This window comes from Colius striatus, chromosome 20 (assembly GCF_028858725.1).
Source record: "Colius striatus isolate bColStr4 chromosome 20, bColStr4.1.hap1, whole genome shotgun sequence".
In the NCBI taxonomy this organism is placed as follows: domain Eukaryota; kingdom Metazoa; phylum Chordata; class Aves; order Coliiformes; family Coliidae; genus Colius; species Colius striatus.
Window position 1 is genome coordinate 7,917,410 of NC_084778.1, and position 25,188 is coordinate 7,942,597.

Sequence of the window (25,188 nt, forward strand, 5' to 3'; positions counted from 1 at the left end):
CACATAGCTACCGCCTCGGCAGTTGAGGGTTAAAAAGCCTTTTCTTTATTTTATTCTTTAGCAATAAATATTTTAGAGGGATGACTGACCAAGGCAAACTGTCTCCCGGGAAATCTAAAAGCTGGCACTATTGCCCAACTGAGTAGAGGCACGGAAGGCCCATTGCTGCTCATCTGAGGCTGTGGTAGGGCAGCAACACAGGGTCCCCTGTGATTGTTGGGCTGGGAGGGACCTGGGAAGCTCACCCAGTGCAACCCCCCTGCCAGAGCAGCACCACCTAGAGCAGGGCACACAGGGACTCATCCAGCTGGGTTGGAATGTCTCCAGAGAAGGAGCCTCCACAGCCCATCTGGGCAGCCCCTGCCAGTGCTCCCTCACCTCAGCAGGGAAGAAGTTTCTCCTTGTATTTCTTTGGAACCTCCTCTGTTCCAGCTTGTGCCCGTTGCCCCTTGTCCTGTCACTGGCCATCAATGTCCAATGTTTCTTTTTCCCTGTATATAGACATCTAAACCCCTTTTTCCCCAATAAAACCTGCCAAGGATACAAGCACAACCACCAAAACCACCAAACCTGCTCAAAAGAGCTCTTAGGGTTTAATTTCCTTATATACAAACCTGTTAAACTTGAGTAAGCATTAAAACCTAGAACACGGTGCTCCCCAGCACATATTTATCCCACGTGTGCACAGAGTACATCAACCGTGAAGAAGAATGCCAGTTCTGAGCTCCAGAGCTCTGCCTCTCACAGAGAAGCCGTTTCCCTCGGAGGTTTTCATCCCACTTGCAAGGCAAAGTAGGAAATGACCTCAGAGAGTCTAAGGACCACCCCCAGGGCTGCCGGCGTGAGCCCCGCGGGTGTCAGGCCCTGGCTGCCCGCAGCTTCCTGCAGAAGTAGTCGGGCGCCGCGTCGTAGAGCCAGTCGGCGTCCACCACGCACAGGTCGCGCATGTAGCACTTGTTGGTGTGCAGCAGCCCGTCGTACACCACGCAGGCCGGCTGGCAGTGGAACAGCACGGAGGAGGGGTGGATGGCCACGCGCTGCTGCGAGCCCAGGGCGCGGTACGTGCCGTCCGGCTGCAGCTCGGCGGCGTTCATGAAGAGGCTGTGGGCCAGGCAGCGGCGGATGTTGCTGGTGTCCGAGCGGGAGGATGTGATGGGCATGGAGAGCTGGGCAGGGAGAGACAAGAGCAGTGGGAATCTGCAGCCGCCGGGAGAAGCGCAGCTCTGCTGCAGTGGGTGGCTGACAGCGAGCAGTAGCGGGTCAGGAACGCTCGGGTAGAACCACAGAATCGTAACAGTTGGAAAGGACCTTTAAGAGTCCAACCCCTCCCCTCACGCATGAGCCCATTCCCACCCCAGGCCCACCACTAAACTAAACCACATCACAGAGTCACAGAGGGGCTGGAAGGGACCTTTAGAGCTCATCCAGCCCAACCCCCTGCTCAAGCAGGTCCCACCTAGATCAGGTCACACAGGAACGTGTCCAGGCAGGTTTTGAAGACCTCCCAAGAAGGAGACTCCACACACTCCCTGGGCAGCCTGGGCCAGGGGTCTGTCAGCATTTCATCTGTGCACCTCTTAAGTCCCAAAGGATGGGGACTCCAACACCTTCCTGAGTAGCCTGTGCAAAAGTTCTTCCTCAGCTCCAATCTCAACCTCCCCTGGTGCAACTTGAGGCCATTTCCTCACATCCTGTCACTCATGACTGGGGAGAAGAGATGGAATCCCACCTCACTACAACTCCTCTTCAAGTAGTTACAGAGAGTGCTCGTGTCTCCTCTCAGCCTCTTCTTCTGAAGGCTCAACACCCCCACCTCTCTCAGCTGTTCTCCATCCAACCCCTTCCCCAGCTCTGTGCCCGGCTCTGGCCACGCTGCAGCCCCTCAGTGTCCCTGTGGCAGTGAGTGAGGGGCCCAGCACTGACACAGCCCTGGAGCTGCAGCCTCCCCAGGGCCCAGCACAGGGGACAATCCCTGCCCTGCTCCTGCTGCCAGACCAGTGCTGATCCAGGTCAGGATACCCTTGGCCTTCCTGCCCGCCTGGGAACGCTGCTGGCTCATGTTCAGCTGCTGGCACCAACCCCCCCAGGCCCTTTTCTGCAGTCTGCCAGCCCCTCTGCCCCAGCCTGTAATGTTGCTGGAGTTCTTGTGGCAGGCAGATGTGAGAGTAATCCAGACTAACAGCAAACAAAAGACGAGCTGTGAAACAGATGGACTTTTTCTGGGAGTGAGTTTTAGGCCAACCACCATTCTCAGTGGGCCTGGAGTGCCAAACTGCCTCCTGAGCCACAGATGAAATGCAAACAGCCCAGCAGCAGTCCCACACTGCATCTCGTGCTCTGTGAGCGGCAGGAACCACACTGATGTGAGAACTGCTGAATGCCTGGCCCGGGAGGAAGCCACCAGGCAGCACTGGCTGCTGTGCCTGACATCACTCAGTGGCACACACAGCACAGTCACATCGACACCAGAGCAGAGAAATCCCTTCAGACAAACTCTCCTCTACCTGAGAAGCCTTCCCAGAGCTCCTCTTCTCTCCTCACCTCTCCTCGACCCGCTGAGCCCTGCAGCTCTGGGATTTTGGGATGCAGCTGCAGAGTCAGAATTTGACCTGACTGTTGATGAGACTGAAAACAAACTCCACATCTTCTCACTCCTGGGACTTAGTGCACATCAGAATCAGCTTTGGGACAAACAGGAAAACACAACCAGGTGAAACAGAAACACAGTAGGGCAACAAGTTACCTTTACACAGATGTCCCTGAGCTGAGCTCTGACATCTGACACAAGCATCATGTTCCTGCCGTTGACAAAGTTCTCTCGGCACCATCCCTGCAGCAGAGACACCAGGAGTCAGAAGGGGCTGTTTCTTTACCCAAGAAGCACAACAGTCCTTACATACCATGAAAAGCAGAATCCACTGCCTTGGCACATTTCTACCCCTGCTTACTCCCCTCTGCCTACATTCCCTCCCACAGCACCAAGCAGCAGCATGTTGTTGTTCTCTTCCCACTCAGGACTGCTCTGCAAGGTCACCAAGTGCTGTAAAACTGCCCTTTCTATCCCACAGGTGGTGAAAACAAACCACAGAGGAATGACAGATGCTGCAAGGAATGGAGTACAGGAGTCTACAGATCTGCAAATCAAACTGAGGAGTCCATAGGGTAGGATAATCCCAAATCTGCTTTAAATATGTTGTGTTTTTTGCAAAGAACCCTGCCAAAGAGCACACTGAGGTATTTATCAGCAAGTCTCAACGCTCCCACTCCCTCCTGTTTCCAGCTGCAAGCAGGGAAGGAAGAGACCTGGCTCTGATGGCAGAACTGGCTTCAAGAAGCTCTCAGCAATCAATTTTGCTACAGCTTTGTGGGAGAACCATTGGCACTTGAAAAAGGGGAGTAAGTCCTCTCTTCTCCTTGCTTTGGAAGGACACAGATTGCATCAGCTGTGAAGGATGCAGATGTCACTCTGCTGTATGCCAAATAGGCTCCTCACCACCCTGAGAGCACCAGCACCCTCAGAACACCCTACCTTGTTGCCATTGACTTTGTTGAAGGCCCTGTACACGTTGAGCAGGGTCAGATGATCTCCTTCACTGGAGATGAATTTCTTCCTGACAGATTGCACCTCCTCACGCCGGGCAGGGGGATTGTAGAGGACACTGTCCACTGATAACAGTGCCACAATGGTCAGGATCTCTTCTGTACAGTGGAACTTGGGGGACACGAGGATGGTCTGCAAATCACATAACACAACTGATTCCACTTCAGATGGGCAGACCTTTCTGCTCTCTGGCAGCCCAGGAACATTATCAAGGAATATTTAGGACAATTTCATAAACATTTGGGCCCAGAGACAACTGTGAATCCTTCTGTGGGCCCACCAGGCACTTCTAACAGCAACTGTTGTGCCCCTTCCTGAGACTGGCCAGTTCACACACAGTACAAACAGTGACTAAAATCAACACTCCATGAAACCACTGAACAGTGCTACCAGCAGTCCCCAAAACTACATGAAATTCAGCCTTGTTTCAGCTTCAAAGGCTCCACAGGAGAGAAATTATCTTCAAAAGCCTCCCTGAACTAAACAACAAACACCCCAACAAACCAGCACAGCTGCTGTAAGTAAAGCTGTGCTTCATTAACACCCAGCAAACTGAGCTGCAGCCACCCCAAACTGCAGACCTTGAGTCTGAAAGACAAATGCCAATGGCAGTGGGGAAAGTAAACTAGAGGAAAAAAAAGTTGCCTTTAGTTTTTACTTTAGAGAACTTTGGCTCCAGGGGAAAGGCTGCCATCTTCCTCCCCAGGGGTGTCAGGACAAACTGATGTTCCTTCCGTTCCACAGCTCCCAGCAGCTGCAGCTGCTCAATCGCTGCTTGAAGAGCATCTGTCAAAACAAGGGATGTTTAGGCCCTCCTGGCTGGCACTGCCAAGGATGTGAAGGATCAGCTGGTACCACCACTACCTCCTCCTCCTCCTAGCCAGAGGGATAAGTGCTTTCTGTTTAGGGAAACTAGGGCCCCCAACTGTGGTTTAGCCCCCTCTATCTGGTAGAACAACCACCTTTTCCATTTTAAGTAGCACAAACAAAGGCAAAACTAAAGCTGTCATCTCTAGCTTTGGGCAGAGGCTGTGTGAGATTCCCTGTGGCTTTCTCTGGCAGTCAATGCACATTTTCATGTTCTTGATGACTCAGAATTGCTCCCTTCTCTGTTTGGAAGCTGGAGTCTCCAGCTCTCTACCATGGCTACTCTGCTGAGACTGAGCACAAGCAATGAAGGAATCTCAGACTTCTAGATCACCAGAAGATGCAGCAGAGAGAGACTGCTACTCTTTCACAACCTTGGCCTTCCAGACTCTATCTTCTCTGGCTGGGCTGAAGACATTACTTTTAAACAATTCCTCAGTAACGCATTTGACATTTTTTTCCAAGGCTGCCTTTGTAACCACTGACCAGGAGATGGTTTAGACATGAAGTCAAAGGTGAGCACGTTGGGAATCCTCAGGGCCAGGAGCTGAAGCACCACACTGTCCAGGTTACACCTGTGTAAGCAGAAAAAACAACTGAGATTGTTCTTTAAAAAAAACCCACCAAATTATTTCTCTTTCTTTTCTTTGCCTACAAGCTGAAACAAAGCCCTCAGGTCTCTGCTGCAACTTGACAGGGATAGTCCAAGGATAGTCCTGGTGAAGTCTTACTTCCTAAATGAGGAATCATAGAACCATTTTGGTTGGAAAAGCCCTTTAAGCTCCTGGAATCCCAGCCCTCCCCTCACCCTGCCAAGCCCAGCACTAACCCACAGCCCTCAGCACCTCAGCTCCAGGGCTCTGGAATAGCTTTAGGAATGGTGACTCCCCCAGCTCCCTGGGCAGCCTGGCACAGGGGCTGACAACCCTCTCAGGGAAACAGTTCTTCCTAAGAAGCAAGAGGCAATACCAAGATTTGGAGGAATGTCAAGACAACTATTGCTTGTGTGTGTTTGGAGACTCAGAGCCCAAGTGCAAATGCTTCCTAGTTTTCTCTTTAGGCTCCATAGTCCATTTTTCTTAAAACCCAACAAGTCAGACCCCAAATGCACCTTTCTTCAGTTCTTTCCCAAAGCTGTACAGGTTTCTCCAGCTGTAAAGGTACAGATAAGTGAGGTGGCAAGAAGTATGATGGTGTAAGGGTTCTGCCCTCACCTCTGTATCTCAGGTACTGTCATCTCATCAAACTTCTCAAACTCCTTCTCAGTGTAGAGCCGGTAGCAGACCCCGCTGTCCTCTCGCCCTGCCCTGCCCGTGCGCTGCCAGGCCTGGGCCTTTGACACCCTCTGCACTGCCAACACTTCCAGACCAACTTCTGTGTATGGGAAAAACATGTAGCATTAACACTAAACCCCCCCATCCAGGGTCTGCCATGCAAGAATTGCTCTGACTTTACTTGGTTTAGCACCCTGAGGCAAAGTTGTGTCCAAGGCACGACTCATATTTGACAGATTTTTACCCTCACATGATTGGTACTAAAAAAACCCCAAAACTCCATTTAAGCAGTGCAGAGGGTGTGTTAGAACAGTTCTCAGTGAGGCTCATTGCCTCAAATAACTTCAACACAAACTGAAAACAAGCACTGCATTGCTCCTGAGGACTCCTCACCAGCGCTGTACTTCTTTGCTTTCACCATGCCCGTGTCCACAACGTATTTGATTCTTCCAATGGTGATGGAGGTTTCTGCAATGTTGGTGGAGAGGATCACTTTGCGACAGCCCTGGAAGGAAAAACAAACTAAAGCCAGTCCAAAGCCACCTCAGATTAGCTGCTGCTGTTGATTTGTCCAGCATGGGCCAAACCTATGCATCCCTGCAGCACGTGCCACGCTTGCTATGCCAGCTCTTGTAAACCAACATGATCTCTAGTTCCTGATCAGTTTGTAAAACATGTGCTTACACTTGCAACAAAACACACCACAGGACAGCTGTTATCAATAAACCACCCTGGTTCCATTTCTGGCACAAGAGCCATATTCTTATTTATCTGCTGAATAAAGGGCCTGAGGCAGCACAATTTTGTTTCCCTGTGGCCCTGCCAAACACACCCAAGTTATCTTTCTTAGCATTTGGCCCATTAACTGCTCTAGGGGTTTTATCTGTGATATGGACATAAAATTCCTATGAAATGCAACAAATTTCAAGTCTCTCTTCACTCCTCCTAATCCTTCTTTTTATGATCCCAGGTGACTTATTGCATGTATCTGTTTATTCCATCACAGCTGCACTGTCTTATATCCCACTGGAGCCATTCAGCCCAAAGTTAGTGGGCAGCAGACATTATTACTATCAGTACAGACTGCTTTAACTCCTTAAATTCCACATGTTTCTTCCAAACACTCATGCAGACAAACAAGCTCATCCTGTTCACCCATCACATTGCCTCACCTTAGGAGCAGCCTGAAAGACACGGAGTTGTTGCCAGTAAGGCAGAGAAGCATAAAGTGGCATCACCATCATCTGTGGGCAGCCATCAGGGAGATGCTTGGAAATGTCTTGACAGGTTTTGGTCATTGCCTCAATTTCTTCCTGACCAGTCAGAAACACCAGGATGTCCTGAGAAGGGGGTGCTTCCTGGAGCCAGGGGAAAAAGTAAGTGAGAAGTTAAGATGGTTTGGAGATGGAGAACTGAGATGTCCTGAGAGCAAGTCAGCAAAGCAAGCAGAGAAGGAAGGACACACACATGTGGTGTGCAAGGTATGCAACAGCCAGAGGTGAAGAGCAAACCACACTTTGCAGGGCTGAGTCTCAACAGGATGGAGGAACTGCTTAAAGTCTATTTAACTAAATAACTGTCCAGGACATGCAAAGGAGAGTGCCACAAGCACCCAGGGACATACCAGTGAACAGAGAACTCAGGTGAGAGCAACATTTAGGTATTGGGTATGAACTGAGCCAACCCAATTCACAATGCTCCCAATTCACTAACCCAGCCTGCACCCCAACTATCCCCTTCTCCTGGAGGATGCAAGGGACACCTCAGGGACATCTCTGCTTTGGCAGCAGCAAGCTTAAGCCATCTCTTTTGCAACAGCAACCTCTGACCCTCCCTCAATCCACAACCCACAGCCCCAGAGAGGCACAAACCTGACCATACCTGGTGGATTTGGAAGACTGACACCAGTGCTGCATGGAGGTAATCACTCTGAGGCTGTTTAGTGTAAAAGATCTGAATGGGATGCTGTCTGCCTTCTAAATAGAGAACAGGAGCTTCATTGAAGTACTGGGAGAACTGATCAACATCCATCGTAGCTGACATGACAATCACCTTCAACATGAGCATAAGATGGGTCAGCACTGCAGTTTCAACCCAGCAGGACAATTACCAGTCAGGACTAGCCAAAAGTGAGCTTCCTGAGACTGAGATGTATGCTCAGAACAACAAAAAGCAAAGAGTCCGGGACAGAAAAGAGTGCACCCCAACAAAACCAACACACTTCATCCTGTGCTCACAGAAATTCATGTCCACCCAACACACACATGTGATCTTCCCCAGTGTGAGCTGCTATATCAGAGAGCTCCTGTACCATGGCTGCTTTCAGCAACAGCACTAAAGCCTCCCCCAACCATGCCTCTTAGTCTATAGCTCACACCTGAGGGGCTCTCGTGAAAATTGCAACATGGAGGTGACCAGGTATCTTGTTCAGATGTGTCATTTCAGGCCCACACATCATAAGCTGGTCACTCTTCACTAATCAGATTTAAAAGGGATGTTTTAGGAATAGGAAAATAATCAAGGCTGAAGTTTCACACAGAATCCCAGAATGGTGCAGGTTGGAAGGGCCCTGCAGAGCTCATCCAGCCCAATCCCCAGCTCAAGCAGGTTCCCCTTGCTCAGGGGGCACAGAAGCATGTCCAGGTGGGTTTGGAAACCTCCCAAGAAGGAGCCTCCACACCCTCCCTGGGCAGCCTGGGCCAGGGCTCCCTCACCTCAACACCAAAGGAGCTTCTCCTCATGTTCTAGTGGAACCTCCTGTGTTCCAGCTTGAGCCCTTTACCCCTTGTCCTGCCACAGGGCATTTCAGAACAAAGACCCCAGGAGACAGAGCCCAAGCCCCATCCCTGCCCTGGATGCACATACTTTTAGTGGCACTTTGCCCAGCTCCTTTCGTCTCTTTTGTGCAGCTTTCACCACTCCAAAGAGCACATCTGTGTGGATGGTCCTCTCATGGGCTTCATCCAGGATGACCACGTTGTACCTGCGCAGCAGCGGGTCCCCCAGAGCCTCCCGCAGCAGCATCCCATCCGTCAGGAACTTGATCCTGGTCTCATCCGACGTCAGATCGTCGAAGCGCACCGAGTACCCGACCTGCAGACCACATCATCACACAGAGTCCCAGCACAAAGCCACTGCCATTTCTCAGCACCAGCAAACCACGAGGAAGGGCTTACAGAGCACAATGCATCAGACAGAACTAACTCCAGTGCCAAGGAGGCTCTGGAAAGCACAAGAGCATCTTTGCAGCCTGTGAGAAGTTACCCTTCAAATCTAATTATCCACCTAAAGGATGCTCTCAACTGTGTTCCAGCTGGCTTCTTCCCCAACTACAAGCTCACCACAAAGTTTCCTTTCCTTCCTTCCCTGCTAGAAACTACTCCATGCTCTCTAAAGATTTTACATAGGGGAAAGCATTCTCCTCCACTCTTCTCACACAGGTGCACAGACTCAGCACTCTGCTGTCCTTGACAGGGAGCAGTGGAAAAGAGCACAGTGTTTTGTGGTTTATCCATTAGACAGTATCTTTTCAAATGGAGGAACACAGATAATAACCAAGCAGCAAATTATCACAGGGTCACACCTGCTCCCCCTCCCTGAGCCACAGAAGCAGGTTAACTGACATTTTTTTCCACTCTGGAACGTTATTAACTACCTGAATTTCTCTGTGGCTGTTTGGTCTCTCACCCATTAAGCCCTGATACAGGCCAATTGACACTGCAGTACCAAACCAACTCTCTAAAGACTCTGTAAAGCCACCTACCAGTTTCCCCAGTTCTGTCTTCTTCTCATCTGAGACTCTGGTAGCCAAGGCTATAGCTGCTACTCTGCGAGGCTGGGTCACAGCAATGATGCCTTGGCGGCCAACCCCTGCTTCGTAGAGGTACTGAGGGACCTGAGTGGTCTTCCCTGAGCCCGTTTCTCCTATGGAACAACAAGAGAATAGTTTCTCTCTATTACAGCATCTTCAAGTGGAAGGTCTCAATTCAATTCTTTATATTATAACTGTATTTCAGGATGGGGAGGCTGAAGGCAGGAGGAGGTTTGACAGCTTGCCCAAAGTCACACCATAAAGCAGCAGCAGGCCAGAGAGAATCCATTGCCTTGCTCTAGTTGCTAGAGCACTCCTCCACAAAACTCCTTTCACCTAGGTTCTCTCCAGCCACACTCTGGCTTAGAAACATTGCAGTCTGTCCAGAGTGTTTGCTGTTAAACACAGCCAACAGGAGATCATCATGCAGAACATGGAACAGACACTCATTGGGTTTAGTTCACAGTACACACGAGGGGGTTTCAAAGCAAAGCTATGAAAAATTAAAGCAAAGCTTTTCGAGTTAAGGTTTGAGGCTTTCTTAGAGGAGCACTCAGGGCCCCAAGGAGCCAGCAAGTCTTTGTCTGAGCCTTCCCAAGACCATAGACGGTTCCCTCAGCCTCAGGTGAATATCCTCTCACCCACACAGCACTAGCACACAACATAACAAGCACTGTCCCACTTCCCTCCAAGTGCATTTCTAACACCAGCTCCATGTAGCCCCCTCTACCAAAGACAGCAATTGGCCACAGCATCAGCAACAAAAAGCCTAACTCCCTGGGCACAGCAAAACATGGCATGAATACCATGAATCAGACCCCCTTCAGCTTTCTCCTGGCCTGTTACAAGAACTGCTCTACGTGATGAAGCACGATGCTCTGGGAAACAAAGCCCTGTACTCAATCCTGGCAAGCCAGCAACAGCCAGAGCACATAAGGGGGAATGGGGGGAGAACTGATGAGAGAGGGAAGAAGCACAAGAGATTCAGAAGGATAGCCAGCAACTAGAAGAACAGAGAAGCCAAACTGTAAGCACTGCAGCTGCAGGCTGGAAAAAGCGTGACTGAGCAGTTTATCTCACTCCACAGCTGCAAGATTCTAAGTGGTGCATATTCAGCAAGCAATGACGGGATTACACAGGAGAGGAGATATGTGCAGTCACAGCTATCAGCTACTATGACTAACTTCTTTAAGGGTTTTCTTACAGAAGTGAAATATAAAGCATTTTCCATTTAATTCTAGTCAATGCTGTCTTTCCAGGTGGGAAGCTGCATGTTTTCAGCTCCTGAAAGTCTGACAAAAAGCTTAAAGGAAGCACAGTGAAATCAGTGAATGCCCCTGAAAATGGAGCTGAGGAGATACTTTTCCCAAAGACTGGGGTTTTGACGTTTGGCTTTACGTTGACTGAATTCCAGGAGGGTGGTGAAGGAGGAAGGAGAGGGAAGTGCTTGTGCCTTCTCCATGGAAACCAAGTCACCGCCGGCCTTAACCAGTCAGAAGTGAAGAACAAAAACATTACTAGTTCACCAGGTCTCAGATTTACACTCAAATCGTTTCCACGAATCTTACAGAATCGTTTTGGCTGGATGAGCCCTTTAAGCCCATGGAGTGCAGCCTGTGTCCCAGCCCTGTCACCCACCAGCCCATTGCCCTCAGTGCAGCACCCACCCGGCTCTGAAACCTCTCCAAGGACTCCAGCAGCTCCCTGGGCAGCTGTTCCAATGCCTGACAGCCCTGGCAGCGAAGAAATCCCTCCTCACATCCAGCCTGAACCTCCCCAGTACAACCTGAGGCCGTTTCCTCTTGTCCTGTTGCGCGTAACCATCTTCCCACAGGCCGCGCCATCCCCCGCAGCCCGGCAGGACCAGCCGGGCCCCGCAGCCAGGCCCCGCAGCCAGGCCCCGCAGCCATGGCCCCGCAGCCGGGCCCCGCCGCCCCTCCCGGGACACCGCCGGCCGCCTCGCCGCCGCTCCGGCTGCCCGTGAGGCCGCGGCTGCGCCCGGCGGGGCTGTGGCGCCGAGGGCAGCCGCTCACCCACCCCCCGCCCCAGCTCACCGATGAGGACGGCGCTGTCGAGCTCGCGGAGATGCCTCAGCAGCCGGCCCCGCGCCTGGAAAATGGGCAGCCCGCTGCGCTGCGAGGCGGCGGGCGGCGGGTGGCGGCGGCGGCGCGGCGCGGGCCGGCCGGGGGGCGGCGCGGGGCGGCCGGGCGGCGGCGCGGCCTTGCGGCGCTTGGGCGCGGGCGGCCCGCTGAGGGCCGGCATGGCGGCGGCACGGCGCTGCCCCAGCGGCCCCGCGACTCGCCGCCGCAGCGGGGCGTGACGGGAGCTGTAGTCCCCGAGCGCCGCCGGAGCCATGTGCAGGGCGGCGCTGAGGCCGTGAGCCCCAGGCACGGAGGCGCTCGCTGGGCACAGGTGACCGCCGCTCGGTACCGTGGAGGCGCCCGTTCGAGATGCACGTTGTTGTAAGTTATGCTTTAGGGCCGCCACGGTGAGGAAAGGCTGCGAGAGCTGAGGCTGTGCAGCACGGAGAAGAGAATGCTGCGGTGGGACATCGGCTAAGTACCTGAAGGGTGGGTGTCAGGAGGATGAGGTGACAGTTTTCTGCAGTGTCCAGTGACAGGACAAGGGGTGATGGCCATCAGCTGGATCATTAACAATTTAAACACAAGGAGAAGCTCCTTTGGTGCTGAGGTGAGGGAGCCCTGGCCCAGGCTGCCCAGGGAGGCTGTGGAGGCTCCTCCTCAGGAGGTTTCCAAACCCACCTGGACACGTTCCTGTGCCCCCTGAGTGAGGGAACCTGCTTTAGCAGGGGCTGGATGAGCTCTGGAGGCCTTTCCAACCCCTCACCATTGTGGGATACTGTGATTTGTTGGCACAAATAGTCTCCGTCACCACTCAGCTGACGGTACCGATACCAAAGATACAAGGAAGGGAAAAACAGAGCCCCTTTGTGTAAACTTTTAGAGATAAGCAAGCCTGGAGGAAGAACAGACCCTTTTGTGTAGTTAGGCCCAAGCAAAATAAGCAAGTCTGCACGCTAAAGGGCAATTTGTGATCTGGGCATCCTGGGTCTGCTGACTGGCAGAAGCAGAAATCGCCAGGCTGTGACCATATGGGGGCAATCTGAGTTAAGGTCTACCTCAAAACACCCACCAGAGACCTTTGCCCTCGTGCAGAGGCAGTTTCACAAGGTACTAGCATATGCACTAGAATGACATGAACATTCAGTTCTTTCAGGTATATAAGGAGTGTGCTTTGTCCCTTGATAATACAGTTAGGTGGGGCCAGCCCCTCTGTACCTCAAGCCTGCAATAAAGGACTGCTGCTGCTTAATGCTACAGTGGGGTTAAGGAGTTTATTCCCCACTCTCCACAGATGACTTTGGTATTGAAATACCCTTCTTTGTGGGACAAGGTACCTGAGGATGGTTTCAAGGGTGATCAAGCACCAGGTTAGTGAGTATCTGACAGCAACAGCCTGTTTTCTCCCAAGGTGCAAGTAACATAGAACCACAGAACCACTAAGGTCGGAAAAAACCCTTTAGAGTCCAACCTTAAGCCAGAACTGCCACATCCATCACTAAACCGTGTCCCTAAGCCCCACATCCACATGTCTTTTTAAGGACCTCCAGGCTATTCTTCAAAGTTCACCACTTCAAAGTTTGTTCCAGATCAGTAATGAGAACGATCTGAGATGCTCCACCAGTGGAAGTGTGTGAGGAAAGCAGCTTTGGAAGAGCAAATATGGACCAAGTGTCTCAAAACAAGACTCCTCAGGAGGAGCACAGCCCATTGCCCACTTCACAGCAGGGCTCTGGATGTACAGAAGATTTTACCACAGCCACTGGGTTGTCACTTACCTTCATCCCCACTCCCTGACATCCCACCAGAGGCTCTTAAACATTAAACTAAAGAAGTTTTGCTCCAGCTCCTGTCTCAGAAGCTACCCTGAAGCAACACTGCTCAAAACATTTCTAATACTCCTAGAGAGCAACATTCAAAGTCTCTTTTGGAAACAAAATCTCCCTTGAGTTTTTATAACCTTGAACAGATGAAATGCAGATACAAACAGACTCTTCAGCTTTACCAGAATGCAACAGGCTGGTTGTGAGCAAGGCACTTCCCTGTGAGATCCCAACACAGTCACCTCCTGGACTCCACACAAGTTAAAAAACAGATGTTAAGGACAAAACAAAAATCTGAGACTTAACAAGATGACTGTGTGAGCCCATCCTCCCACATTTAAGGGGAAGATGCAGCTTCAACATCTCTTTTTATCTATGATGATATAATGAACGGTGAACTACCCACTGCAGCCCACAGCATCTTAGGAGTGACTCTGATGAGCTGACATATGCTCTGAATTCCTGATGAGGCTCCTCATGTAGGTGTTTCTAACCAACATCACTTCAAGCTCAATCCCACAGGGTGTCACTGACCTGTGTGGGACACTTGGTGCTCCTACAACACGCTTGATACACGAGCCACTAATTGAGCACCTTGAGCAGACAAACCCGTTTCCCAGCAGTGCTGAGAGATGCTTGTGAGAGCAGCTTATGCTATTGCTGTCTCTTCAGGGACTTGCTTTCTCCATCCTCTGCTTGGTCACCAGCTACCTCAAGACTACAGGATTATACAAAGGATTCACAAAAAAGGATCCACACAACATTTTATTCAACTCATCATCCGAGATATTTGAGCAGTTCTGACTCCAGACAAGTTTTCTTCCCTAATGCTCCAAGTCATTTAATAACCCTCAGAAGTATGCAGGTGGGTTGTTTAGAACAAGCCAGTCAGAATCAAACCTGGTCACCTAAACATGAGAGTCTTTAAGGGAAATGCTGTCAAGATGTAGTCTCATCCTGCCAGAGCAGTCAGGCAGAGCTATGCTCCAGCAACCCACCTAGCAAAGGGAAGGGCCTGCCTTAGGCTGCACGTTGTACTTCTAACAATTCAAAACAAGACTGGAGATAAGAGCATCTCAGATGAAAACACCTTTTGCCATTGAAACAGGGACTTACACTTTCAGCCATCTTGTAGTTGTTTTATCCAAGAATACAAAAATGAATTAAAACTCAAAAAAGCTGCTTGTATCCCCTGTAAAGTTCCCCACAGAGTTTCCTGTATCAAATAACGTGAAAAAAAATGCTTTAGAAATCATTTCAAACAAGTACTTGTGGTCTTGGTAACTGAAGTCAACAGGAAATGGTTTCCAGTTTTACATTTTTGGCTCCACTAGATTGGTATTTCCATGACCAGCTCAATCGATTCCCAGGCTGGGAACGACACTGGTAGGCTGGAAGTGTCTTGGATCAGATTGCCATTTCATAAAGTGCTTTTATTCAAAACCATAGAGCTGTCAAAAAGGGTCCTTTCTGTGATGGGAGATGAGAGAGTCCCCTTCAGGTCAGTCTCTTCCAGGTGTGGCTGGTGTTGGCACAGACACTCAGTACCCTCCGAGGCGCTGCCCTTCGCCCCACGCGAATCCTCCGGGTCGCTCTTCTGGCAGAGGATTGTAATTGGGATCCTCTTCTGGAGTGTCAAATATTGCTTTCCTGTAAAACAGAAAAGATTTGGGTTTGTTTTTTTTCTTTTTACAGTACCCTCCGTCAGGAACAGCCTTCCAAAGCACTGGGGATTTGTACCCAAGTCACATTTGCTCTCCAACTAAAGAAGAACTTCCTAGAATCATGTCCAAACCAAGTGGGACTGAGGACATTCAGCCAGAAGTTCAAATTCCACCCCAAGTGTAAGTAGTGTCATCACAGAATCTTAAGAGCTAGAAGGGACCTGGAAAGCTCATGCAGTGCAACCCCCCTGCCAGGGTAGGACCACCTAGAGCAGGGCACACAGGAACTCATCCAGCTGGGTTGGAATGTCTCCAGAGAAGAAGACTCCACAGCCCATCTGGGCAGCCCCTGCCAGTGCTCCCTCACCTCAACAGGGAACAAATTCTTCCTTGTATTTCTTTGGAACCTCTTCTGTTCCAGCTTGTACCCATTTCCCCTTGTCCTATGATTGGCCATCACTGAGCACAACCTGGCTCCAGCCCTCTGACACTCATCCTTTATGTATTTGTAAACATGAATGAGGTCACTCCCCAGTCTCCTTTTCTCCAAGCCACACTGCCCCAGCTCCCCCAGCCTTTCATCACAAGGGAGATGCTCCACTCCATCATCTCTGTGTCCCTGCACTGAACTCTCTCCAGCAGCTCCCTGTCCTTCTGGAACTGAGGGGCCCACAACTGGACACAATATTCCAGATGTGGTCTCACCAGGGCAGAGTAGAGGGGGAGCAGAACCTCTCACAGTTGGCATGTTCTCCCAGGATAGGGTAAGAGAGCAAAATATGGTTGGGATATTGGTATCTTCACATCTTGAGGGGAGAAAGCAAGAGTGCAATACAGGCAGTATGATCTCAGGCTGCCAGGCAGGATGCAGGCTTTGAAAGGCAGACTTGAAACCTACCCAAGTGTCTGCCTTTGAGATATCAGACTTCGACCTTCCAATTTATTACAGAACTCATGCTTAACCTCACAGGTTATTTTGCCACTCTCAAAACCAGTTTCAGATGTTTTACCTCTCTATAGATTTATCCAGAAACAAAGATGTACTACATTCTTTGAAAGAAACAAACAAACCACCACAGGCTGCACACCAGCAATCATTACATCCAATACATGTTAGAAGCACAGAGTGTTTAACCAGACAGCTCTCAGCTGAAGGGATTACTTCTCTTCATCCAGAGTGACAGGTCATTTCAGAGTAAGTTTGCAGAACAGGGAAAATGAAAATAGCAGGGGTATTGCAGGATAATGCAAAACCAAAGAAAATGAAAGCATCTGGGGAAAAGAAACAACCCACAGTTCTAGACCCAGACAGAAATCATGAACAGCCTTCTGAGTATAGACATGGAACAGGATTTAAAAGGCAGCCTGAAGACAGACTGGCACTTTTTGCAGAGAGTTACTGAGCCAGCACACATTGCTCCAACAGCTTTAAGAGTCCTCCTGTGCACAGCTGGGTGTACATTCCCTCTGTGAAAATGGGAAATCTCAAATACACCCTTATTGCACACGTGTACTTGGACACTAGAGTTGTGTTTCTATGAAGGGAGCCCTCACCAGAAACAGCCTTGAGCTGCCAAGGCCAAGTTAGATTAGCACAGGTCTGCAAAAGTGACCAAGGCCACTGGGACAGCCATTCCCACAGCCATCACCTCACACAGTGACCTGCTGAGAACAAATTCTACACTGAAAATGACCCAGTGGAAATGGACTCATCCAATCAGACAGGTTCAACCCATCAGTTCAACTCTGCATGGATATGGATGTCACATTTTAACTACCCGGAAGCCAGGTCAAAGAAACAACCAAGAGAATCACTTCAGCTCTAGACAACTGTAAGGGTGTCACAGAGCTCAGCTGCCCTATGTTCAGGGAAGCTGCTCTGATGCTGTACAGCATTACTGATGATTGCAGCCCTCTGTACAAGAGGAAACCCAGTAGGAGCAGCACCACTCAGTACTAAAAACACCGAAGTTCTCAGCCAAAATCATGAAATGAGGATGATTTACAGAGGAACAAAAGGAATACTAAATCCCTCAGTCACCCCATTCACACAGAGCAAGACTCCAGATGTGCATCTTTGGAGCCACCAACAGGTAAAACCCAGTTAGCAAAGACTAACAAGTGTCACCAGAGAAATGAAAGGTTACAAATACCCTTTAGCCCTTTCTCCTGAAGAAGTCAGTTCTCACCTATACATCTGTAAGATGCTCCTCATTTGGCCCCACATGAGTTAAATAAAGACACAGACACCCCTCAATTGTGTCTCAAGCTGCCCTGATTTACCAGCAGTTGATGTGACTGAATTACAAACTCTTTCTACATCTGTTCCAAATCAGCCAGCAGTACTTACAGGACAGATGGTGTTCTCAGAAGCCTTCTACCACCAGGCTGAGTGGGAAAGACATCCTCTAAGAAGAAATATATGTGCCCAACAGCAATGCCTAGTGTATAAAGAGAAGTCAAAGGGTGATTTTTCAACTTTTCCTTTATCACTTTCAAATGCTTCAGTAGTTTTCAGGAAAAAAAGGAAAACAAAACACATCCCACATTGATTCTTTCACAGAAAATATGGCAAGAGACAGACAAATACCAAACCCAGTGAAGCATGCTGCCAGATGAAGAGCTTCACTTGCCCTACAAGACATCAACACAAGGAAAACTGCTTGTCATTATCAAACATACTGATGTTATGGCTTGATTGGAGTTGATTAAAACAGCAAGAAAAGCTATTAATACAATAGCCTGAGGCCTACAATCAAGAGGAGTTACCTGGGCTGATTGCAAGCAATAAAAAGCCAAAGCATCACAAGCCCTTTGCATCCTTGTCACAGTGCAGAATACACTACAGTGTTTAGGAACCAAGAAGATGCTGGAGTGAATCCAGCAGCACTTCCCCAGACTGCCCCTGGGAAGGAAGAGGCATTTAGCCCTTGGGTTCTTCCACACTTTTGGTTTCAGGTAAAACACTAACAAGAACAAAAGCTTGTGATTCCTGTAATTCCTTACCCAGGAGATCCACAATGATGGAGTTCCCCAGAAGCAGGGAAAAGCCCATCAACACCCAGGGGAGGAAGGGGGCTTGAAAGATGAAGAGCCCGAAGAAGTTCATGCGGACGTAGGGATTCCGGCGGCTCCACACGTACACCAGCATTATTGTGAAGGCCTGACCCAAGAAAACCAAGTTCACAAACAGCCCAAAAAGCTGTGAGGGGCAGTTAAAGAAAGCATCTCACCAAATGACTGTTGTGAGGTCAAGAATTCTCCATATAACCTTCAGCTTCAGCAGGGCGGTTGGGCTGGACGTCTCTAAAGGTCCCTTCCAACCCCCACCATTCTGTGACTCTGGGATACAATTCCTACCTCTCCTTTCCCAGGCTGAAGTGAATCAAACCTCCTAGAAATCAAACCCCACACTTCTGGCAGGACTCAGGGTCCCTGCAGCACAAACCAACCCTTCTAAGTACAGCTTTGCACGAAATCACTAAAGCAGCAGCATCCTCTTGGATGACCTGAGCATGACTGCACACCTCAGCAGTCTCCTTTTATCTGCTCATCTCACTGTCAAGCAGTGAAAAGCCTGAAAGAGCAGCCCAGTGCTCAACAGCCAGTCACAAACCATTCCAAGGTGCTTTAACAAACTCTCTTATTCGTCATGCTACAAACAAAACATGATCATTGCCCAAGGACTAAGAATTGGAACGTGATGGTTTCAGTTTTCCTTCCCCTACCTTTACCTTTAAAGATTCATCTATCTTTACATTTAACTTCTAAAGCAGTTGGGAAGAAAGAAAAGGATACAGTCATTAAAAATCCTCCAAAAAGGAACATGTATACAAAGTCTGCTGTCCGCCCTCGGAACGAGCCCTCCTCGAGCATTCGGCAGTAGCGGTATCTGAAGTCACAGCTCAGGAAAATGGGATTGCAAAGGACTTGAAACAAAGATCTAGAGGCAAAATGGATTCAAATATACATGGCTGGGGTTTTTTTAATCCAGTTTCTTCATCAGTTGGCTCTGGAGACCTCAGAAGAGAGGAGGGAAAAAACTACTTGGAATGTTCTCCTGTATGTCAGCCCCAAGCTGAAGGATCTGGCTTCTACAAGGAGGGGTCTTAACACCAACAAAAGATATGGCAAAATCCTTGACAGTTTATGAAGGAGATCCCATTGATGTCCACTCCTGACATCAGTGAAGCTGGCACTGCTAAAATCCCAGGACCTTTGCCTGTCTGGGTGTAGAGGAACATGGCTGTGCTCTGACACTGCTGCCCCAGGAGAGGCAACAAACTCGCAGAAGGATACAAAAAGATCACGTTAAATAAAAAATTAAAGCCAACTGGTCCAAAGAATAAGTAGTTTGTGATCAACCTCCATACCTGGAAACAAGAAAAACACATGGACTTCAAACACAGAATCACACTGAGTCACAGAATCTCAAGGGCTGGAAGGGGCCTGGAAAGCTCATGCACTGCAACCCCCTGCCAGAGCAGCACCACCTAGAGCAGGGCACACAGGGACTCATCCAGCTGGGTTTGGGATGGCTCCAGAGAAGGAGACTCCACAGCCCATCTGGCAGCCCCTGCCAGTGCTCCCTCACCTCAATAGGGAATAAATTCTTCCTTGTGTTGCTTTGGAATCTCTCCTGTTCCAGCTTGTCCCCATTGCCCCTTGTCCTATCATTGGCCATCCCTGAGCACAGCCTGGCTCCAGCCTCCTCACACCCACCCTTGATGCATTTGTAAACATTAGTGAGGTCACCCCTCAGTCTCCTCTTCTCCAAGCTGCAGAGTCCCAGCTCCCTCAGCCTTTCATCACAAGGGAGCTGCTCCACTCCATCATCTCTGTGGCCCTGTGCTGAACACAGCAGCCTATTTTTATTGTCTAAATAGAAAAACGAGTAGCAATGTGACTCAAATCTCCTCTACAGTCAGGGAGCCTAAGGCCTGTTACAAGACACAGTGCTCTGGCTTCATTAGCTTTCTATCACTATAACTTCAGTAAGAGAACTCAGTCATTTATAACCCTGGGGGGAGTGGGCACTTGCAAACTCGACGGTGTATGCACATGCAAACCTCCCACACTTTAGAACACACTTACTTGAAAGTGCTTAAATATTAATTCGGGGTTGAAATACAGCTGAAAGGGTGTGATTAGCTCTAATTGCTGGAAGAGAAAGAGAACACTGGATGGAATCAAGCGCCAGATGAAAGCTCCGCGCACCCGTGCCCGGTCTCCCCCTTCCTCTGAGCCACAGCCAGTCCCGCCAGCGCTCAGCCAGCACCGGCGCCGTCCCGCAGGCGCCACGCTCCGTCACCTCTCGTGCCCGGCTCCCGGCAGCCGCACGGCGGTGCTGCGGGGCCGGGGGCAGCGGAGGGCGCTGAGGTGACCGCGGCCCCCCGCCGCCACGGCGGCGCCCACCCTCCGCGCCCCGGGGCGGCCCCAGCGCCCCGCCGCAGGGCCGGCGCGGGGCTGCGTGTGGCGGCGGGGCGCGGCGGGCCGCACTCACCACGACGGCGGTGGTGAGGACACAGGCCGTGGCGTAGGCGCGCGTCACGGGCGGCACCTGCAGGTACTGCTGCCGGAAGGTCTCGTACGCCATCTTGGCGCCGCCCGCGCCGCTTCCGCTTCCGCCACGCGCGCCTCAGCGCCTGCGCGCGCCGCCGGCCGCCAGACGAACCAATCGGCTGCCTCAGAGCCCGGAGCGTCGCGCTCTGATTGGCAGAGCGGCGGGGGCGGGAGGGCGCTCGCTGCGCTTCGCTTTCCCCGCCCGCCCCCGGAGCCCGGCGCGGCTTCGTGATTGGGCGACGCGTTCCCGGCCGCGGCCGCTGATTGGCTGCCGGCGGGGCTGCCCTCCTGAGGGAGTTCGAACGAGGCGGGAAGCGGCGGCGGCGCCAACGGCGCGGCCGCGGCCCAGGCTCCGGCCCTCGGGTAACGGCGCGGCCGGGCTGCGGCGACAGCGGCCTCCCCTCGGCCCCCGCAGCGGGGCCCGTTCTCCCGGTGCCAGCGCTCCTCCCCGGGCCTTGCCTTGCCTTCCTTGCCGGCCCAGCCGCCGCCATGTCGGTCGATCCCATGGCCTACGAAGCGCAGTTCTTCGGCTTCACGCCGCAGACGTGCATGCTGCGCATCTACATCGCGTTCCAGGACTATCTCTTCGAGGTGATGCTGGTGGTCGAGACGGTCATCCTGAAGAAGCTGGGCGGGCTGCCCGGCTGTAACATCAGCCACGCCAAGATCCGCAAGAGCACGGAGAAATTCCTTCTCTTCCTGAAGGAGCACTTCGACAAGCTCTTCGGTAAGATGGAGGAAATGCTTCTGCAGCTGGTGCTGAACATCCCTAAGAACGTGCTGCTTCCCGAGGACAAGGTCCACGAGCAGTATCCCTACAGCAAGGAGCAGTTCCAGGCGCTGCAGGATGAGATCCGACAGCTGCAGGAGCAGTACAGGGCGGAGGCAGCCGCGGGGCAGGCCCTGCGGGCAGAGCTGGAACAGCAGAAGGTTGTTCAGGCTCAGCTGGAGAAGATTTTGCAATGGTTTGATGGGCTGGAGAATCTCTGTCGGGAGCACGGGATCAGCAACTTCAGAGAAAGCTTTGCATTTCTGGCACAGAACACCCAGAAGCTGCAAGAGGTGCTGAGAGATGTTGAAAAGAAAAGCCAGACCATAATGAAGCACGATCATGATTGTCATGGAAAATCTCAAAAGGCAACAAAACCCATTTAGACAGCTTGCTTAAAAGGACAGAGGCTCATCTCCCCAGAAGCATATCCCTTAATCCTCTAACCCTGCCAGGATCTAGCTGTTGAACTATCTCCATTTGCACCTCTTTAGCACCTTTGGGGATGTCACCCTGAAATCCATGTTTGGGAACCCAGCTGGGGTTGGATAAACCAGGCTGAGAGCTACCTGCCTGAACATTATCTTTGGACACAGCAGAGCAGTTGTTTCTCTTTAAGAATTACTTTTAAAACTCCCAAAACAGTAAAAGAATCCAAGACAGACCTATAAGTCTGTGAGTTGCAGCCTGAGGGCAGCTGCTGCTCCTGGCTGTGGAGCCCTTGCTGTGTGTGGAGGAGCCAGAGGGTGACGCTGCTGTCCAGGCTCTGCTGCCAACCAGCTCCATTTGCACCAAGGCTGAACTGCAACACCACAGTTGTGCAGTGTCAGGGGTTCTTACCCCACCCAGCTTTGTGAAGATGTGGCCTGTGTTCTCATGAAGCAAGGACACTGCTGCTCCACAGCCCAAGCACACACCAGACTTTCCTGTATAAACCTTGTGAAGACTGATGGGCTCAAGGGCTTCCAAGTCACCTCATTAAGCTGCTTCTCTCTCTACTTGATTGGAAATCCATTAGAGCTCTTGTACATCTTCCCCTTGGCCTCAGCAGGTTTGGAATCTCCTCTACAGGCATCTCATTGAACATCCACACTGACTTCTACTTCACCAGCTTAGCTTAAAAACAAACTAAACTGATTCATTTACAAGTTGCTGCAATAAAAAAAGATGGAGGAAAAGCACAAACCACCTTTTGCAAGTCTGTATTGGAATCCCAGAGTGGTGGGGCTGGAGGGGCCCTGCAGAGCTCATCCAGCCCAACCCCTGCTACAGCAGGTTCCCTCACTCAGGGGGCACTGGGATGTGTCCAGGTGGGTTTGGAAACCTCCTGAGAAGGAGCCTCCACACTCTCCCTGGGCAGCCTGGGCCAGGGCAGCGTGGTAGAAGCTTTATCTTCACACCTTTATTCTCTTGGTGTGTGGCTGGGGGCCTCAGTGGCCCCTTGAAATCCCCTCAGAGGAGATTTCTGATGCTCTGCTGGGAAGGCTGGGCTGTGTAGGGGCTGGAGGAGGGAAAAAGAGGGAATTGGGTAAAAATTAACTGTTACTGACTTAAAAGTTACCTGATGTTCTCTGACTTGAAGGTGGCAGAGCAGGATTAGTACGGTGCCCACTGGGGATAACCTTATCCAAAGGGTGCTGCTTCATGTTACACCAGCTCAGTTTTGGTGCAGGAGCCAAGCACTGCTCCGTAGATTGAAGGTAAATGTGTAGATATTGCTGCATTTAATGTTCAACTGTAAAAGAATGAGGCTTGAAAAATCTACCAAGAAAAAACAGAGGTGAGACCTTGACCCTGTGAACGTTCCCACAAGAGAACTACAAAAAACTTGACTGAGGGAGGTGAAACAACCTGTTGCTGCCTCTTCAGGGCAGTTGCTGCCCAAATCCCACCACGTCCCACACACAGCTGGTGTCTCCTGTTCCTGGGCACCGTGAGTGCCCTGGCGTGGGGCAGGGGAGGGTTAAAGGGGGGCAGGGTGGGTTAAACTGGGACAGGGTTGGTTAAAGTGGGACCTGACTTGGACTGAGTCAGACCTGTCCAAGATGTTTATTTGTGTAAAGGGGGTGGGATGGGGGTTTTTGGTGCCTAAATAAATCATTCACCTGAAGAGGAAAAGCTGTTCACAGCTCAGAGTGCAGGGGGTCTCAGGAGGTTCCTTATACCAAGTGCTTTGTTGAGCCCAGATTAAAGCTGTGGGTCTGGAGACAAAACCATTCATCTGAAATAATGCCATGGAAAGAAAAAAGAGCCTTGCCAGGACCCCTCCTGAGGGACCATCTCCTGAAACTCAGCCACTGTTAAAATCTTCTCATCTCTCCTCTGCATTTTCCTTCATCAAACCCCTTTTATTCCCCAAAGCCTTTCCCCAGGGCCTGAGGGGCATCCACAGAGAAGGCATTGCCAAACAGAGTCCTTCCCAGACAGCAAGAGGTGCCTCACCAGGGCATCCAGCTTGTGTCATGGGGGAGGGGAGCAGGGTATGGTGGAGCAACTGTTCTGTTTCAAATGCTCACCCGAGTAACACACACTCCTGACTCCAGACACACTTGGGAGCCCTGGGGGCATCCCTGGCCCAAAGCCCGGGCAGCAGCTGCTCAGCAGCACCTCCTGGGGACACACTCCAGCATCCAACACCAGAGCCAGCAGCAATGCCTTCCCATCTTAGGCTGGAAAGCGAGGCAGGGAATCCATTCCAGCCTGAAGAGGAAACCCCCAAAGCATAAGCAAACCAGGGAGGGAGATGACATCAGGGCAGGATGAGCCTTTGGAGCTCATTTGCCTGTGTGGATCCTGTCAGATGCTGAAGCCCCAAAACCAGACACTTTGGACTCAAAGTTCCCTCCCCACTGCCCCTCTGCTTGGTGCCCTGGCACCTGCCAGCAGCTCTGAGGGGCTTTTGTCCCCTTCTCCCTGGCAGCTGTGGCTCCTATCCACCTGCTCTGGGCATTTTACCACCTCTCATTTCCTCCCAGAAAGGAAATTCCCCTGCTGCTTTGCCTCACCTATCCCTCCTGGGATGTTATTACTCCCACTCACACACTTCAGAGTATTGTCCCCTCCTGCCACCTTCATTTCTAGTAATTAGTGTTTGGGGGAGTGCTCCAGCAGAAGTCAGCTCTAATGAACGTTATAATAACCACTAAATTACAATCCACTGCTCAACAAATGCAGCCCATTTGAAAGGGAATGAAGGCAGAGTGGGAGAAGCCCTGTGAGCTCCTCTTTGCTGGAGCTGGAAGCACAGAGAGGGCTTGAACAGCAGAGAGCAGCCAAGAGCCAGCAGCGGGAACTGCACTCACACACGGGGGCATTTCCGTGGACTTTATTGTCATTGTCTCTTCGTTTCTAGAGTACAAAAGCATGCAAAAAATAGCCTCTCTATTCATGGTACATATTTACAGTGTAATGGCCACGTGCCATTACAGTTCTGAGTGCATATACATCATGCTTGAGTCATAGCAGAGTACATACAGGGTCATATAGTAACATCAAGTGGAACAGAGACTCCAATGCTGACAGAGAAATCAGAAACAGCAGCAAAATCACGGCACAGAGGATGGAGTCACAGCCTCCAAAGCCACAGCTGAGCTGTTCTTCCTTGAACCCACACCACTTCTTTGGAATGCTCTGACTGATGGCTTGTGGCTGCTGACTGAGGGCCTGGGTGTCTGCTTGCACAGACCCTGAGCATACATGGCTTTTCAGGAAGGGAAGGTGAGAAGCAGAGCATTAG

General features: G+C 50.9%; 3 protein-coding genes across 4 annotated transcripts; 1 reads left to right on the plus strand and 2 right to left on the minus strand.

Annotated features, from left to right (window-relative positions):
* Nucleotides 1-569: 569 nt before the first annotated feature.
* DHX33 (DEAH-box helicase 33) lies at nt 570-11,720 on the minus strand. 2 transcript variants are annotated; one of them, XM_062012321.1, is made up of 12 exons: nt 11,608-11,720; nt 9,506-9,666; nt 8,608-8,835; nt 7,624-7,794; nt 6,915-7,100; nt 6,136-6,247; nt 5,683-5,842; nt 4,955-5,043; nt 4,260-4,387; nt 3,530-3,733; nt 2,744-2,830; nt 570-1,166 (listed from the first exon to the last, which is right to left on the minus strand). In XM_062012321.1, the coding sequence occupies exons 3-12, from the start codon at nt 8,764-8,766 to the stop codon at nt 858-860; spliced, it is 1,605 nt and encodes a 534-aa protein (XP_061868305.1). In that variant the 5' UTR covers nt 8,767-8,835; nt 9,506-9,666; nt 11,608-11,720; the 3' UTR covers nt 570-857. The 2 variants fall into 2 exon arrangements, with proteins under 2 accessions (XP_061868305.1, XP_061868304.1); XM_062012320.1 differs by lacking the exon at nt 11,608-11,720 and adding an exon at nt 11,221-11,286.
* A 2,487-nt stretch (nt 11,721-14,207) lies between these two features.
* DERL2 (derlin 2) lies at nt 14,208-20,735 on the minus strand. The gene is made up of 7 exons (XM_062012479.1): nt 20,625-20,735; nt 20,216-20,281; nt 19,421-19,494; nt 18,920-19,013; nt 18,128-18,323; nt 17,472-17,562; nt 14,208-15,107 (listed from the first exon to the last, which is right to left on the minus strand). The coding sequence occupies exons 1-7, from the start codon at nt 20,715-20,717 to the stop codon at nt 14,999-15,001; spliced, it is 723 nt and encodes a 240-aa protein (XP_061868463.1). The 5' UTR covers nt 20,718-20,735; the 3' UTR covers nt 14,208-14,998.
* Nucleotides 20,736-21,020: 285 nt separating this feature from the next.
* Nucleotides 21,021-22,619, plus strand: MIS12 (MIS12 kinetochore complex component). Its single transcript, XM_010199245.2, has one exon. The coding sequence runs from the start codon at nt 21,173-21,175 to the stop codon at nt 21,836-21,838; it is 666 nt and encodes a 221-aa protein (XP_010197547.2). The 5' UTR covers nt 21,021-21,172; the 3' UTR covers nt 21,839-22,619.
* The last annotated feature ends 2,569 nt before the right edge of the window (nt 22,620-25,188 follow it).

Excerpts from the sequence above, each read along its gene's own strand:
- MIS12 (XM_010199245.2), top strand. The coding sequence starts at position 21,173 with ATGTCGGTCGATCCCATGGCCTACGAAGCGCAGTTCTTCGGCTTCACG.
- DHX33 (XM_062012321.1), bottom strand. The coding sequence starts at position 8,766 with ATGCTGCTGCGGGAGGCTCTGGGGGACCCGCTGCTGCGCAGGTACAAC. Across the intron at positions 7,795-8,607 it reads TGGGCAAAGTGCCACTAAAA|GTGATTGTCATGTCAGCTAC; the intron begins GTATGTGCATCC and ends CTCATGTTGAAG. Across the intron at positions 3,734-4,259 it reads TGGAGCCAAAGTTCTCTAAA|ACCATCCTCGTGTCCCCCAA; the intron begins GTAAAAACTAAA and ends TGTGATTTGCAG.
- DERL2 (XM_062012479.1), bottom strand. The coding sequence starts at position 20,717 with ATGGCGTACGAGACCTTCCGGCAGCAGTACCTGCAGGTGCCGCCCGTG. Across the intron at positions 19,014-19,420 it reads TTATTTAACGTGATCTTTTT|ATACCGCTACTGCCGAATGC; the intron begins GTATCCTTCTGC and ends CTGTGACTTCAG. Across the intron at positions 17,563-18,127 it reads CATCATTGTGGATCTCCTGG|GCATTGCTGTTGGGCACATA; the intron begins GTAAGGAATTAC and ends TTTATACACTAG.